This window comes from Oncorhynchus gorbuscha, linkage group LG01 (genome assembly GCF_021184085.1).
Source record: "Oncorhynchus gorbuscha isolate QuinsamMale2020 ecotype Even-year linkage group LG01, OgorEven_v1.0, whole genome shotgun sequence".
Classification (NCBI taxonomy): domain Eukaryota; kingdom Metazoa; phylum Chordata; class Actinopteri; order Salmoniformes; family Salmonidae; genus Oncorhynchus; species Oncorhynchus gorbuscha.
This window is the reverse complement of record NC_060173.1, coordinates 108,701,306-108,717,429: the sequence shown is the minus strand read 5'-3', so window position 1 is coordinate 108,717,429 and position 16,124 is coordinate 108,701,306. Positions and strand designations below refer to the sequence as shown.

Here is a 16,124-nt window from a genome sequence, read left to right as displayed (position 1 = left end):
TTCAAATTTCGATAGATGGTTGACATCTAGTGGAAGCCCTAGGGAGTGCAACATAATTACTATCTCAAGAGGATTTCAATGGGAACTGTGTTGAGTACATACCAACCTCAGATTTCTCACTTCCTGTTTTGATTTCTCCTCAGGTTTTTGCCTGCCATATGAGTTCTGTTATACTCACAGACATCATTCAAAAAGTTTTAGGAACGCCAGAGTGTTTTCTATCCAATACTAATAATACTATGCATATATTAGCAACTGAGACTGAGGAGCAGGCCGTTTACTTTGGGCACCTTATTCATCCAAGCTACTCAATACTGCCCCCCAGCCATAAGTAATAGCAGAGAAGTATACCAAGGTGTCATGCCCTCTAAATTTTTGTCTACGTTGTTGGGAAAAGTGGTCCAAACGGCAGATGTTTTAAAAAGTTACAGAAAATGTTGATGCAGTCCCTGAAACAGCTGTAACATTTGATTGGTACCAGATAATGATGTTGATATTTCAGATTTGAATAGCAGAGAAGTAGAGGACGTTTGTCAAAGTGGTGAAATTACAGTATCTGATTTGTGTCAAAAGTTGCATTGTTGCATTTACAGTGAATGGAAGTTGGAAGTAATGATATCTCATTAATGTGAATGAAAAATAAATACATAATGTTTTATAGTTTAGAAAGTATAAATAATATCAAAAAGTTGAATGCAAGCACTCTATTCCAGACCAGTCTGCACATTTTAAAGTTTGAATGGAATTTCTAGATTAAACGTTGTAAGAGGAGTAGCGTGCAGAAGAAGAAGAAGAAGTATGACGGAGATTTAAGTCAGGACATTTTCTTCTCAAGTGCCACCTAATACTAGAGAAAATGCAACACATGCACATTCTCATCTTACAGAATGATGACAAAAAAGTGCTAATAACAAACAGCAACCAGAAGATCTGTCTCTGCTCTTGGGCAGATTGCTTCCATTTGTTCATTAATCGTGATTCATAACAAATATCTGGCCAAGATAGTGATAGCTGTACCCTGTTTGAAAACATGCCTTTATCCCATTCATAACACAGCAGTGAAACTACGTATTACTAACCACCTCTTATCCCTCTATAGAAACCTGGATGCAGTCCTGATGGGATGGATCTCTGTGGGGCTGTGGCTGAATGGACAACGGAGAAGTCCAGCCGGAAGAACGTGCTTCAGGTATGGACATTTGGTTTATGTGTGAAGAGGATCAGTAGTTTACAATAAGACTGAGCAGCCTACAGATTGTCTGCTTTGGTTTTTGAGGATGGGATGTTATTGAGTGCACTCGTTCCCTGATGATTCCTACAGATAATAGACTCAACTTCTTAAGACATTTGATACATTTTCATGAATCTTTGGGTCAACCACCTGTTCAGAAAAACATTTGCATTTAGTCAGATTGCATTTGAAGGTGATGTCAGGCCAGCGTCTTACATTTCCTCAAAACAAATGGCCTTTAGATCTGTAAATTAGACTCTTAAAATGTCACAGTACTATCTTCTTATTGCCTTTTGAAGATGATCTTTTGATAAAGGCTTAAGGCAGTAAAGCAAACTGATGATCGATTCATTGGCAGTGGCAGGGTAAGTTTTCATGGGGGGAAAAAAGCAGAGGGAAGAAATTCACTGATTACGGGAGAAAAGGAAGAGCAGATTGCTTAAGATACTTCATCGCTGCTGGTCGCTACTCTGCTGCACAGTATTTCAGCCCCAAAATCTTAAAGCGGTGAAGATTAAAATGGGAATTACAGCATAATCTAAAGTAATCCAAGTGCTGACAACATTGTCAATCAACTCTAGGATTAAAGTTAAAATTAGCACGGAAAGTTACTGTTAATTTTGCACCAATCAAGACACTGATTTACAATCTAAGAAATACCTCACAAAGATGTGCCTGTCAGATGGGTAGATGCTAGAATATAAATGTTTTTTTTTCACCTATGTCTCTGCTCCCTGTATCCCTGTCTCCCAGAGAGATTCCTATTTGTAAGATAGTTAATGGACTATGACAACATAACTGCTCGTTTAAACCACGTAAGCTAAGGGCCAGTTTACGGACTTGATGAGTTTGGCACTATTCCATATGGTGATCTCAAAAGGCCATTCACTTCATCTAGATTTGATATTGAGTAATTTTATGTTCCTGCAAAGTACCCAGTGGTTGACGACACAGACTCTCAACTTTAAACCTTGATTGGTGACATCAGGATATATTGCTTTCACTTCTGAGGAAGTCCAAAGTATTAAATGCACTAAATATATAGATTGAATGTGCTACCAATCAAAGGTCCAAATATTACAATGAGTCTCAGCTCAATGGATACTGTAATTAAATATACACTGCTGAAAAAAAAATAAAGGGAACACTAAAATAACACATCCTAGATCTGAATGAATGAAATATTCTTATTAAATACTTTTTTTCTTTACATAGTTGAATGTGCTGACAACAAAATCACACAAAAATGATCACTGGAAATCAAATTTATCAACCCATGGAGGTCTGGATTTGGAGTCACACTCAAAATTAAAGTGGAAAACCACACTACAGGCTGATCCAACTTTGATGTAATGTCCTTAAAACAAGTCAAAATGAGGCTCAGTAGTGTGTGTGGCCTCCACGTGCCTGTATGACCTCCCTACAACGCCTGGGCATGCTCCTGATGAGGTGGCGGATGGTCTCCTGAGGGATCTCCTCCCAGACCTGGACTAAAGCATCCGCCAACTCCTGGACAGTCTGTGGTGCAACGTGGCGTTGGTGGATGGAGCGAGACATGATGTCCCAGATGTGCTCAATTGGATTCAGGTCTGGGGAACGGGCGGGCCAGTCCATAGCATCAATGCCTTCCTCTTGCAGGAACTGCTGACACACTCCAGCCACATGAGGTCTAGCATTGTCTTGCATTAGGAGGAACTCAGGGCCAACCGCACCAGCATATGGTCTCACAAGGAGTCTGAGAATCTCATCTCGCTACCTAATGGCAGTCAGGCTACCTCTGGCGAGCACATGGAGGGCTGTGCGGCCCCCCAAAGAAATGCCACCCCACACCATGACTGACCCACCGCCAAACCGGTCATGCTGGAGGATGTTGCAGGCAGCAGAACGTTCTCCACGGCGTCTCCAGACTCTGTCACATGTGCTCAGTGTGAACCTGCTTTCATCTGTGAAGAGCACAGGGCGCCAGTGGTGAATTTGCCAATCTTGGTGTTCTCTGGCAAATGCCAAACGTCCTGCACGGTGTTGGGCTGTAAGCATAACGCCCACCTGTGGACGTCGGGCCCTCATACCACCCTCATGGAGTCTGTTTCTGACCATTTGAGCAGACACATGCACATTGGTGGCCTGCTGGAGGTCATTTTTCAGGCCTCTGGCAGTGCTCCTCCTGCTCCTCCTTGCCCTCCTACGGCCTCCTCCACATCTCCTGGTGTACTGGACTTTCTCCTGGTAGCGCCTCCATGCTCTGGACACTACGCTGACAGACACAGCAAACCTTCTTGCCACAGCTCGCATTGATGTCCCATCCTGGATGAGTTGCACTACCTGAGCCACTTGTGTGGGTTGTAGACTCCGTCTCATGCTACCACTAGAGTGAAACCACCGCCAGCATTCAAAAGTGACCAAAACATCAGCCAGGAAGCATAGGAACTGAGAAGTGGTCTATGGTCACCACCTGCACAACCACTACTTTATTGGGAATGTCTTGCTAATTGCCTATAATTTCTACCTGTCTATTCCATTTGCACAACAGCATGTGAAATGTATTGTCAATCAGTGGTGCTTCCTAAGTGGACAGTTTGATTTCACAGAAGTGTGATTGACTTCAAGTTACATTGTGTTGTTTAATAAGTGTCCCCTTTATTTTCTGGAGCAGAGTACATGAAGCATTCTTATTTTTCACCCAGCGCTCTGCTATCTGTCACTTTTATTCTCTTTGAACCACCCAGGAAGGAAGTGTCCTCCCTGGATAGTGTTGATATCCACAGCCTGCCCAGCCAAAGATCAGAGGGTCACGAACCTGAGAAATGTTGTGCCTCTCAGTCAGTCAGAGTTCACTTTCCTAAGACCTCAAAGGCACCATCTGTTTTCCTCTGCAGTAGTGTTTCAGATCAGCGACATGACTGCCGGAAAACCTGTTGTTCCTAGAGGAAGTTATGGGTAAAACGATAGAGGAGAGCTGGAACGGATCCTTTAAGGAAGAGGTTCCCAAACGTTGTCACTCAGGCCCCCCCTTTCAACATCTCGCCCCCAACGTTCTACATCCACAAGCATTGTTCATGACACAATCTGTTCACACCCCTCTTCTGAGCGGAGAGAAAATGTTGCGCAGGTTTAAGGCTTATTTCCTGCAATTCTACACATTTTGTCATCGATCAATCAATCAAATGTATTTATAAAGCCCTTTTTACATCACCCGATGTCACAAAGTGCTTATACGGAAACGCAGCCTAAAACCCCAAACAGCGAGCAATGCAATGCAGGGTTTCAGAGAAAATGTTGCAGTATTTTAGCCAATTTTCTTGCAATTCTATAAATGTTCTATACATGTCTAATGTGTATTCGTGATATTTGAGTAAATTAAACATTACAACCGAATCTATGGGCAAAGAAACCATGCTGACATGGGCTAGTTGATCTGGACATTTCTGACAAGTTATAAATAGTCCCTTATGGTATGTAATGACTGATAAGACAAGAGGAAAACACCTTGTGTATTGTACTTTTACAACTTTCAAAAGTAAGTTGAAAGCCAGACTGAGTTCCTTAACAAACAAAAAAAGGCTCCCCACAGCTTGGGAACGACTTCCTCAAGGCAACGCCCGCCTGATATTTTTTTCTGTCTAAAGTTGAAAGTTTAGTGAATGTGTGATCAACTGAGGAAGTGGTTCAATAACTCTATGGCGGTCCTGCAAGAGGATGATCATGGTTTGAAGAGCGCTCTGGTTTGGCTCGAGGGCAGCTGAAGGAAAAGTAATCGTTTGGAAATACAGTGGGACAAAAAAGTATTTAGTCAGCCACCAATTGTGCAAGTTCTCCCACTTAAAAAGATGAGAGAGGCCTGTAATTTTCATCATAGGTACACTTCAACTATGACAGACAAAATGAGGGAAAAATTCAGAAAATCACATTGTAGGATTTTTGATGAATTTATTTGCAAATTATGGTGGAAAATAAGTATTTGGTCAATAACAAAAGTTTATCTCAATACTTTGTTATATACCCTTTGTTGGCAATGACAGGGGTCAAACGTTTTATGTAAGTCTTCACAAGGTTTTCACACACTGTTGCTGGTATTTCGGCTCATTCCTCCATGCAGATCTCCTCTAGAGCAGTGATGTTTTGGGGCTGTTGCTGGGAAACACGGACTTTCAACTCCCTCCAAAGATTTTCTATGGGGTTGAGATCTGGAGACTGGCTAGGCCACTCCAGGACCTTGAAATGCTTCTTGCGATGCCACTCCTTCGTTGCCCGGGTGGTGTGTTTGGGATCATTGTCATGCTGAACGACCCAGCCACGTTTCATCTTCAATGCCCTTGCTGATAGGAGGTTTTCACTCAAAATCTCACGATACATGGCCCCATTCATTCTTTCATTTACACTGATCAGTCGTCCTGGTCCCTTTGCAGAAAAACAGCCCCAAAGCATGATGTTTCCATGATGTTTCCACCCCCATGCGTCACAGTAGTTATGGTGTTCTTTGGATGCAACTCAGCATTCTTTGTCCTCCAAACACGACGAGTTGAGTTTTTACCAAAAAGTTATATTTTGGTTTAATCTAACCATATGACATTCTCCCAATCTTCTTCTGGATCATCCAAATTCTCTCTAGCAAACTTCAGACAGGCCTGGACATGTACTGGCTTAAGCAGAGGGACACGTCTGGCACTGCAGGATTTGTGTCCCTGGCGGCGTAGTGTGTTACTGATGGTAGGCTTTGTTACTTTGGTCCCAGCTCTCTGCAGGTCATTCACTAGGTCCCACCGTGTGGTTCTGGGATTTTTGCTCACCATTCTTGTGATCATTTTGATCCCACGGGGTGAGATCTTGCGTGGAGCCCCAGATCGAGGGAGATTATCAGTGGTCTTGTATGTCTTCCATTTCCTAATAATTGCTCTTGCTTGTTTGTTATTGACCAAATACTTATTTTCCACCATAATTTGCAAATAAATTCATTAAAAATCCTACAATGTGATTTTCTGGAGAAAACAAAATCTCATTTTGTCTGTCATAGTTGAAGTGTAGCTATGATGAAAATTACAGGCCTCTCTCATCTTTTTAAGTGAGAGAACTTGCACAATTGGTGGCTGACTAAATACTTTTTTGACCCACTGTAGGTGTTCATGTTATTTATCTACCCAGTTTATGTATTCCTCTTTTTCTTCGTGTTTTTCTTTCTTTTTCTCTTTATTATATTTATCATTGTTGAAAGACAGTTGGTGGCACACAGGTCTTTCAGATTCCACAAGGAAAGAGGATGGGAATGGAGGAGGGTGTTATTGAGGCCATTGTCATCCAAAGTATTTATTCAGCTGCGGGGTCCTTTGCAGGGACAGATGTTCCTCAGCGTTCCCTTCACCTCCTCAATCATCAAAATCATCATCTGTGTTTATGAATAGATGGATATTGTTCTTCGTGATTCACTATTGCAATTCCAGGAGCTTTAGGAAGGAGGGACATCTGTCCCTGCAAAGGACCCTGCAGCTGAATAAATACTTTGGAATACTTACTCCCCACTCCAGCTTAGTGACACACTTGGTAAATAACCCTCACATGGTCTCTACATATGAGATTTTTTAAATAATACCAAGGTTCCCGTCAGCATTATCACTAACACAGTGTTGACTAAGTGAAAAGTAACCTTGCAGAAACACAGAGAGGGGAGCTTTGATCTTTGTACTTGGACACCTGAGGGACCCCGTATCTCGTGTCATACACACTGAAAGAACACAGTTCCAAACTGTTGTCAGTTCTTGTGACATCACATGAGGATAGAGAAAAGAAATACACATATCAGACTGCATTATGAGGTAAGTCATTGTTCGTCACAAAGCCGCCGTATGATACGTACGATAGCAGAATTATCCAAATATTGTACAAATATAAACCAAGGTTGTTTTGTTTTGTCATTTAGTAGACGCTCTTATCCAGAGCGACCTACAGTAGTGAGTGCATGCGTTTAAAAAAAAACCTTTTTGTACTGCGTTCACTGAACAAAGTTTGTTTAAACTTCACTCTTTGTACAGTGGCAAAAACCAAACCATTTGAAGAGGCAGAGATGTAAGAGGGAACAGAAAAAGCTTGGGGAACCCCAAACCAGACCACCTGTCAGGCTAACACTGTCCGATCAAAGCCACATGCAATGAGCAGAGCTCTGTATTCTAAACTGGAGTGTTGAGCTAACTTATGTGAATTCTTGAGTGGTGTCATACTGAAAATAATATTTTAAAATGTCTGGAGACTAAGAATGGAAATTGCTGCACACTGTCTTTATAAGCAATTGATAAAAATTTCAACCCATATTTTTTTAAATAACTATCGTCATTGATGAAAGCAGACAGTCTGTTTGAAAAGGACTAACGACTCAAAGTGTCTCCCGCGAGGCTAATAAAGCCAGACATCTCTGACGTTGCTCAACAAATAAAAAGGAGCACAACTTTGAATAAGTGGTCATGCATTTTTCATGCTTTTCTGCATATCTAAGTGTTTGAGTCTGGCTTGAGTGAGTTAAAAGCAAATAACAAAAGGAGCAGAAAAGTCCAAAATTGCATCAACTCCTCTAGTAGAGAGACAAACAGTAGGGTAGTGTCAAAGGCGTCTGGTTTTATCCACGGGCTGCTTCTACGGAGTCGTCGACAGCAGCATCCTTCTCTCATTACTAATTGATTCTTTGGAGGTTTGGGCGACTCTCGCTATGAGCCTCCTGTACCCTCTCTTGTCTGACAAACATGGTTCTCATAGTCATTATGTGGAAAAACAAACTCCAAAAACATCCATGGAGAGAGGACAGAAACAACTGGGAGGATGAAATAGAGCCCGGGGCTAGAAAATAATGAGTCCATTTCAGTGGAGGAGCTTTAACCTGCCACCGCCCCAAAAAACATTGCTTGTCTTGACTAATCAACGGGAAAGTTTAATATTATTGCGAAAGACTCGTAATCACGTCCGAGAAGTATGAAGCATCCTTCTGAGTGTCGAAGGTGAATCATACTGTGAGGAAGAGGGTGGGTGACTGCGTTGAGGTTAGCACAATTTATGATCTTCGGTTTTCTGAATGAGCCTCAACCTTTCTAGAGTTCAGTCAGATTGACAACTGTCTTGACTCTTGTTACACCAACACAGAAAGACCAAACAACCCTGAGGTGAAGGAGATGTATGTGGAGTAGATAAGAATAGCTGGATTGATTACACGGATCAATGAATATATTCACTACTTTAAAAAAGTGAAAGATGAGCGCAGTAGATGTTCAGGGCAGGTTGTAGTTTGTAGTATTTTTAGTAGTAGTAGTCCGGTGTCTACTGATCCGCTGATCCTGGGATGTAATCGTACAAATCTGCTGACCTGACTAGTTTAATACCCTTCTGTCTTAACCTCACAGTGCCTGATTGTTTCCAGATGACAAGCCTCGATTTCCTCGGTTGTGAATAGGAGTGGTTCACTCCCAAAATGGACATCGCATCACACACAGATAGGGAGATCCTCTCAGACACAGACTGTGCTTCTACTAGCCAACACTACTTTAGTGAGGTCTAGGACCTATGACCTGTTGTTAAACCCAATAGGAAGCTCCTACCTTCCATAGTGTTGATGATAGTGGGCATCAGCCAACAACTAGTCATTTATTTAAAAAATACAGCCTATACTAGAATGTTAATGGGAAAGTTAGTCGGGGGAAAATAGCAATATCCAGACCATTTCATTCACCTCTCATATTCCTTCATCCACCTCCCTCTTGTTCTCTTGTGCTTCCGGCTGGAGGGCAGAGACTTTACCACCAAGACATTCACCATATTGTAGCGATGCATGTCTCCGCGGTGTCAGAGCTGCGGGAGTCTGGAGCTGTTGAACAGTGTTATCATACAGTAAGCAGCGTTTCACACACTGCACAGGGGTTGATATGCTTGGGAGTGACTTTGTGATTAGTGTTATAGTTAATGGTCTAGGAGGATGGCAAACTCTTTAAGGCTTTAAGTAGGGAAGTGGTATTATTGTACATCAATCTATTCAAATGATAGGCTTTTATTTTGTTTTGCTATGAGATGAAGGCATGTCGGTTTGTCCCTCCGTGTTCTGGTAGAACTCTTCTGTCTTTTTAAAGGTATGGATAGCACTTAGATTACTTTCCAGCTCAGAATAAAATGTTATTACTCTTTTATGCTGAGCTCTGAAGTGAAGTGGTACTGCGATCTGTATATCTAGTCTCTTGATTTTTATTCATCCCTGAAACATTTTACCCACAAACCATGTAAATAAAATAAATAAAAATGGTGACTGCCTTAGAAAGATTTTTCCCTGTAACCCTTAAACACAGATACTTTATGACAACAGAATCACAACAGAACAGTCCCAGATTAACATTGAAACACTAGCTGTTATCTGAGTCTTGACCGCTACAAGACATGGTCAGGTTCACCATGTCAGTCCATCATCTGGTCCCCCCCCGCCCCCCCCAGCTGTATCACAATGGGATGGTACACAATTGACCCAGCTTCGTCCGTGTTAGGGGAAGGTTTGGCCCCTTTATCATTGTAAATAAGAATTTGTTCCTAATTGACATACCTAGTTAAATAAATGAAATAAAAGTATTGCATTAGCATTGCTTTTAGGTGACTGTGCTGTTGTTATCTTCATAATGTTCCCTTTGAAGTGAGTCTCTGGGGACTTAATCTGTTGAAATGACAGTTTCTCTCTGGGAGTTCTCTTGTGGTGTGGCCCTTCATCCTCAAAGCTGCTTACATTGAAGTGGGCATTCATTTGTTTTTTTCAGAGAAACAGTGAAAGTATAGTGTGTGTTAAGTGCCAGAACGGTGGAAGGATTTAAACCTCCAACAGCAGATTGCCTTGGAGATTCAATTTAGAAATAAACGTCAGTTCAGTTAAACCATAGGACTTCATTCTAGCCAGACATACTTCACACAACGTTATACCTTTCCTTTGTGGAGGGATGAAGCATCGCAATAAGTTCTGGTCATGGAGCAAAGAGAAGTGAACAGAGCCATTTGTGGGTGATAAATTGTGGGGATTAATTACAATTTCTAGCAAATGATGGAACATCCTCATCACAACTGTCACCTTGGCCTTCAATAACTCAGCAGTACATTACGGCATCAACATTCTGCTCAGGTCAGACCTGAAGAAGAAGTACCAACACAGATATTCTTTGATTTCACACCATTTCCTCTGTTATTGTAAGAACTTATCTTTCTGTGAACTATATCGTTGCAGTTTTGACACATCTACAAATATTTTGTTGGAAATTGGAAATAATTAACTTGCCAAAATAGAATGCTTCAAAGTTGCATTGTTCCTTTATGAGGGGCCATAATTAATGTTTAATTTAAGAGCTACATGCAAATGTAAAGGCACAAATGGCAGTCTCCTCTCTCCTCCGCTGTACATATTTAAATATTAATGGCTCCAGTCCAAAGAAAGCCCAGACATTCAACACCCTCTTTATTAAGAAATGTGATCAAAAATAAACATCTATTTCCTATTTTTTTTTCATTTCTAAAAGTAAAACATTACATTGCACTACATTTCACTTAGTCAAAATGCACAGGAAAGCTTTGACTTGTTTTGTATAGTTACAAGGAGCTAAATATATTCTATATATAATATATTCTATATGTAATATATTCTCTGAATAGAAGTCATACTCTTTATATGCAGTTATTGTACTGTGATATGAACATCATTGGCTCAGTTTTCCATTGCATTGTCAAAACTGATTATCTACTATAATACCTCACATTTTAATAACAGTCATGCAGTCAAATGACACTATTGGTCTGTTTGTTATGAAGATCATTGTTATTTGGCGGGCATAAAATATACAATTCATCTTTTATTTGCCGTAGTCTGTTATTTACCAATGAATATCTTTACCAATGGTTTTGTTTGACTGTGGAGACCTAAATGTTTCTCTAGCTAGCACCTCCAACACTGTCTGTAGTGTTCTCTAGCAGGCACCTCCAACACTGTCTGTAGTGTTCTCTAGCAGGCACCTCCAACACTGTCTGTTGTGTTCTCTAGCAGGCACCTCCAACACTGTCTGTAGTGTTCTCTAGCAGGCACCTCCAACACTGTCTGTAGTGTTCTCTAGCAGGCACCTCCAACACTGTCTGTAGTGTTCTCTAGCAGGCACCTCCAACACTGTCTGTAGTGTTCTCTAGCAGGCACCTCCAACACTGTCTGTAGTGTTCTCTAGCAGGCACCTCCAACACTGTCTGTAGTGTTCTCTAGCAGGCACCTCCAACACTGTCTGTAGTGTTCTCTAGCAGGCACCTCCAACACTGTCTGTAGTGTTCTCTAGCCTGCACCTCCAACACTGTCTGTAGTGTTCTCTAGCAGGCACCTCCAACACTGTCTGTAGTGTTCTCTAGCAGGCACCTCCAACACTGTCTGTAGTGTTCTCTAGCAGGCACCTCCAACACTGTCTGTAGTGTTCTCCAGCAGGCACCTCCAACACAGTCTGTAGTGTTCTCTAGCAGGCACCTCCAACACTCTCTGTAGTGTTCTCTAGCCTGCACCTCCAACACAGTCTGTAGTGTTCTCTAGCAGGCAGCTCCAACACTGTCTGTAGTGTTCTCTAGCAGGCAGCTCCAACACAGTCTGTAGTGTTCTCTAGCAGGCACCTCCAACACTGTCTGTAGTGTTCTCTAGCCTGCACCTCCATCACTGTCTGTAGGGTTCTCTAGCAGTCACCTCCAACACAGTCTGTAGTGTTCTCCAGCAGGCACCTCCAACACTGTCTGTAGTGTTCTCTAGCCTGCACCTCCAACACAGTCTGTAGTGTTCTCTAGCCTGCACCTCCAACACTGTCTGTAGGGTTCTCTAGCAGGCACCTCCAACACTGTCTGTAGTGTTCTCTAGCCTGCACCTCCAACACAGTCTGTAGTGTTCTCTAGCCTGCACCTCCAACACTGTCTGTAGGGTTCTCTAGCAGGCACCTCCAACACAGTCTGTAGTGTTCTCTAGCTGGCACATTGATATAAGGAGCTGTTGCGGGATCTGCTTTCATGTAGATTAGCATCTCCCGTAAAACATTTGCCTGACAATAAAAAGACCATTGATAATTAAAATCTCCAAACCCTTAGTTCAGGAGCCCCGGCGCACGTCAGGATTAAAATAATATCAAGGCGTATTAATGAGTTTGCGTCCCAGCGAACCTACAGCTCAATATGAGCCTGATGACAGAGAGGTGGTGCCCTACTGTACCTTTGTGTCGTCTCAGATTAGGACAGCTGACGTGTGAACATGGAGGCTGGACAGGGCCCTGTTTAGTTAAAGGAGCTTATCTCCATTTTCCATGAACAGAAGGAATAGACAGGGAGCGTCTGCCGTCATTTCTCCTCACTGCTTCAGATAATCTTTCATGCATCTTTGACCGTGCAGCTCCTAAAAAAAAAAAAATGTGTTTGATATATTTTTAACCAGTTTGCTCTCCCTTTTTGATTAAACTTCAGAGGGAAGAGTCTGTCTTATCAGGAAGTCAGATAGACTTTGGTGTAAGCCAGACATTTCAATAGAAGGCTTCCGTTTCTAAGATGACAGAAGAAAAAGACATAATGTTCACAATGCTTTTCTGTATGAGGATCCCACAGACTACACGTTAAATCCTGAGTCTTAAACCCCAATACGAAGAGGATTGTAGGCTAGCGTCACCATGATATGGACTCATTGGACTTCATCAGAGATTACAAGTTGGAGGGACCAGTTAGTAAACGTTCACTAATATTGGTTTCCTCTTTCAAGGCCTAGGCTTTTAGGCCTAGGATTTTAATTTGACATCCATGCACATAATTCAAAAAAGTCTGTCCAAATCTCCCTAGGAAATCAATGATTTACAGTGGCTTGTGAAAGTATTCACCCCCTCTGGGCATTTTTCCTATTTTGTTGTGTTACAACCTGGAATTAAAATCGATTTTTGGGGGTTTGTATCATTTGATATACACAACATGCCTACCACTTTCAAGATGCAAAATATTTCTTAATTGTGAAACAAACAAGAAATAAGACAAAAATACAGAAAACTTGAGCGTGCATAACTATTCACCCCCCCCCCCCCCAAAGTCAATACTTTGTAGAGCCACCTTATGCAGCAATTACAGCTGCAAGACTCTTGGGGTACTGTATGTCTCTATAAGATTGGCACATCTAGCCACTGGGATTTTTGCCCATTCTTCAAGGCAAAACTGCTCCAGCTTCTTCTAGTTGGTTGGGTTCTGCTGGTGTACAGATTATCAATTGGATTTAGGTCTGGGCTTTGACTAGGCCATTCCAAGACATTTAAATGTTTCTCCTTAAACCACTCAAGTGTTGCTTTAGCAGTATGCTTAGAATCATTGTCCTGCTGGATGGTGAACCTCCGTCCCAGCTTAAATCTCTGGAAGACAAGCAGGTTTCCCTCAAGGATTTCCCTGAATTTAACATCACCCATCATTCCTTCAATTCTGACCAGTTTCCCAGTCCCTGCCGATGAAAAACACCCCCACAGTGAAGCATGGTGGTGGCAGCATCATGCTGTGGGGATGTTGTTCTCGGGGTGATGAGAGGTGTTGGGTTTGCACCAGACATAGCTTTTTCCTTGATGGCCAAAAAGCTCAATTTTATTCTCATCTGACAAGAGTACCTTCTTTCATATGTTTGGGGAGTCTCCCACCTGCCCTTTGGCAAACACCAAACGTATTTTCTTATTTTTTTCTTGAAGCAATGGCTTTTTCTGGCCACTCTTCCATAAAGCCCAGCTATGTGGGGTGTACGGCTTAAAGTGGTCCTATGGATAGATTATCCAATCTCCGCTGTGGAGCTTTGCAGCTCCTTCAGGGTTATCTTTGGTTTCTTTGTTGCCTCTCTGAATAATTCACTCCTTGCCTGGTCCGTGGGTTTTGGTGGGCAGCCCTCTCTTGGCAGGTTTGTGGTGGTGCAATATTATTTAAAAAAATGTAATAATGGATTTAATGGTGCTCCGTGGGATGTTCAAAGTTTCTGATATTGTTTTATAACCCAACCCTGATCTGTACTTCTCCACAACTTTGTCCCTGACCTGTTTGGAATGCTCCTCGGTCTTCATGGTGTCGCTTGCTTGGTGGTGCCCCTTGCTTAGTGGTGTGGCAGATTCTGGGGCCTTTCAGAACAGGTGTATATATACTGAGATCATGTGACAGATCATGTAACACTTAGATTGCACACAGGTGGACTTTATTTAACTAATTGTATGACTTCTAAAGGTAATTGGTTGCACCAGATCTTATTTAGGGGCTTCATAGAAAAGGGGGTGAATACATATACACTCACCACTTTTCAGTTTTTTTATTTCTAATTTTTTGAGACAAGTTATTGTTTCATTTCACTTCACCAATTTGGACAACTTTCTGTATGTCCATTACATGAAATCCAAATAAAAATACATTTCAATTACAGGTTGTAATGCCACATAATAGGAAAAATGGCAAGGGGATGAATACTTTTGCAAGGCACTGTACGTGAAAGGTGGAGAGTAGAGAACACAATAGTGTATTTTAGGGGCTCCTGAGTGGTGCAGCGGTCTACGGCACTGCATCTCAGTACAAGAGGAGTCACTACATACACCCTGGTTCAGCGGTCTAAGGCACTGCATCTCAGTGCTAGAGGCGTCACTACAGACCCTGATTCAGCGGTCTAAGACACTGCATCTCAGTGCTAGAGGCGTCACTGCAGACCCTGGTTCAGAGGTCTAAGGCGCTGCATCTCAGTGCTATAAGCGTCACTACAGACCCTGGCTCAGTGGTCTAAGACGCTGCATCTTAGTGCTAGAGGTGTCACTACAGACCATGGCTCAATGGTCTAAGGCACTGCATCTCAGTATTAGAGGCGTCACTACAGACCCTGGTTCAGCGGTCTACGGCACTGCATCTCAGTGATTGAGGTGTCACTACAGACCCTGGTTCGATTCGTGATTGGAAGTCCCAGAGCTTTGACAAACTGATGTATATCCTTTCTACCATCATTTTACAATTATGAGGAGCTGTGAATGGCAAAATGAAACATAAATATATATAAGTCCTAGCTAGCTCTTTCCCCTGTGGGAAAAGAGAGGGAGCTCAGTGTGTTGTCCACCATATAACATTTATAAGAGGAACAGACTGTAACTAATGCAACATTCATGCAACGACATCAAACTGAGGTTATGAAACCACCTATCCAAGTCCATTATGATCCTGTTCATCATGGGGAGAAGAGGTGATAAAACACCACAGACCAGTGCTGTTATTTCTAGGATATAAATACATGTATTGTGTATCTGATTACAAATAAGTTAGGTTAGAGAACAGAAAACAATATGCTCAGAGGCTATGGTTTGTGTGTTTGGTTGTTTTGAAAGAACTTTCAGATTCACCAGTAAGCCTCTCCATAACCCATTCCCCACAATGCAGCAGTGTGATTGCAGAAGGCTATTACTGACACATCGTGGGGCCGCCTCCAGGAAAAACACTGTTCCAGAGCAAACATGCTTGTTCAGAAGCTTGTAACCCAAGAAGAGAGGGGTGGCAAACTCACTCTGACAAGGATTGGGCCCGTAACCATTTCCCCGCTTTTATCTGGCATCCCAAAGTAATGCTGCTTAACAGTTCTTGACGCTTTGTAATGAATTCAGAAATGTCAGCTCCACAATAGTCCCAAACTTTGAAGGTCCATGTAGAATAACAACCTATCTGCACACACACACACACACAGACATACACACACACACACACATTGATGATGCATTGATGTCTGTGTTATGTTTTTCACACGTGTGCTTGTGCGAGAGGGAGAGAAAGAGGGAGAATGTGGTAGCAGGCCATCTCCATTGACTTACATTGGATTTGCTTATTTTCTTATGCTGTTTAATATACTGTAGGAGTGTGTGAGTGG

At 42.2% G+C, this 16,124-nt stretch overlaps 1 protein-coding gene across 3 annotated transcripts in view; it reads left to right on the top strand.

Annotated features, from left to right (window-relative positions):
• LOC124048628 (rho GTPase-activating protein 15-like) overlaps window positions 1-16,124 on the top strand; it is a 100,878-nt gene that overhangs the window by 19,941 nt on the left and 64,813 nt on the right. For all 3 annotated transcript variants that reach the window (XM_046369614.1, XM_046369606.1, XM_046369623.1), the window contains exon 5: window positions 1,100-1,189. In XM_046369614.1, coding sequence (XP_046225570.1) covers window positions 1,100-1,189 — 90 coding nt within the window. The remainder of the gene's footprint in view (window positions 1-1,099; window positions 1,190-16,124) is intronic.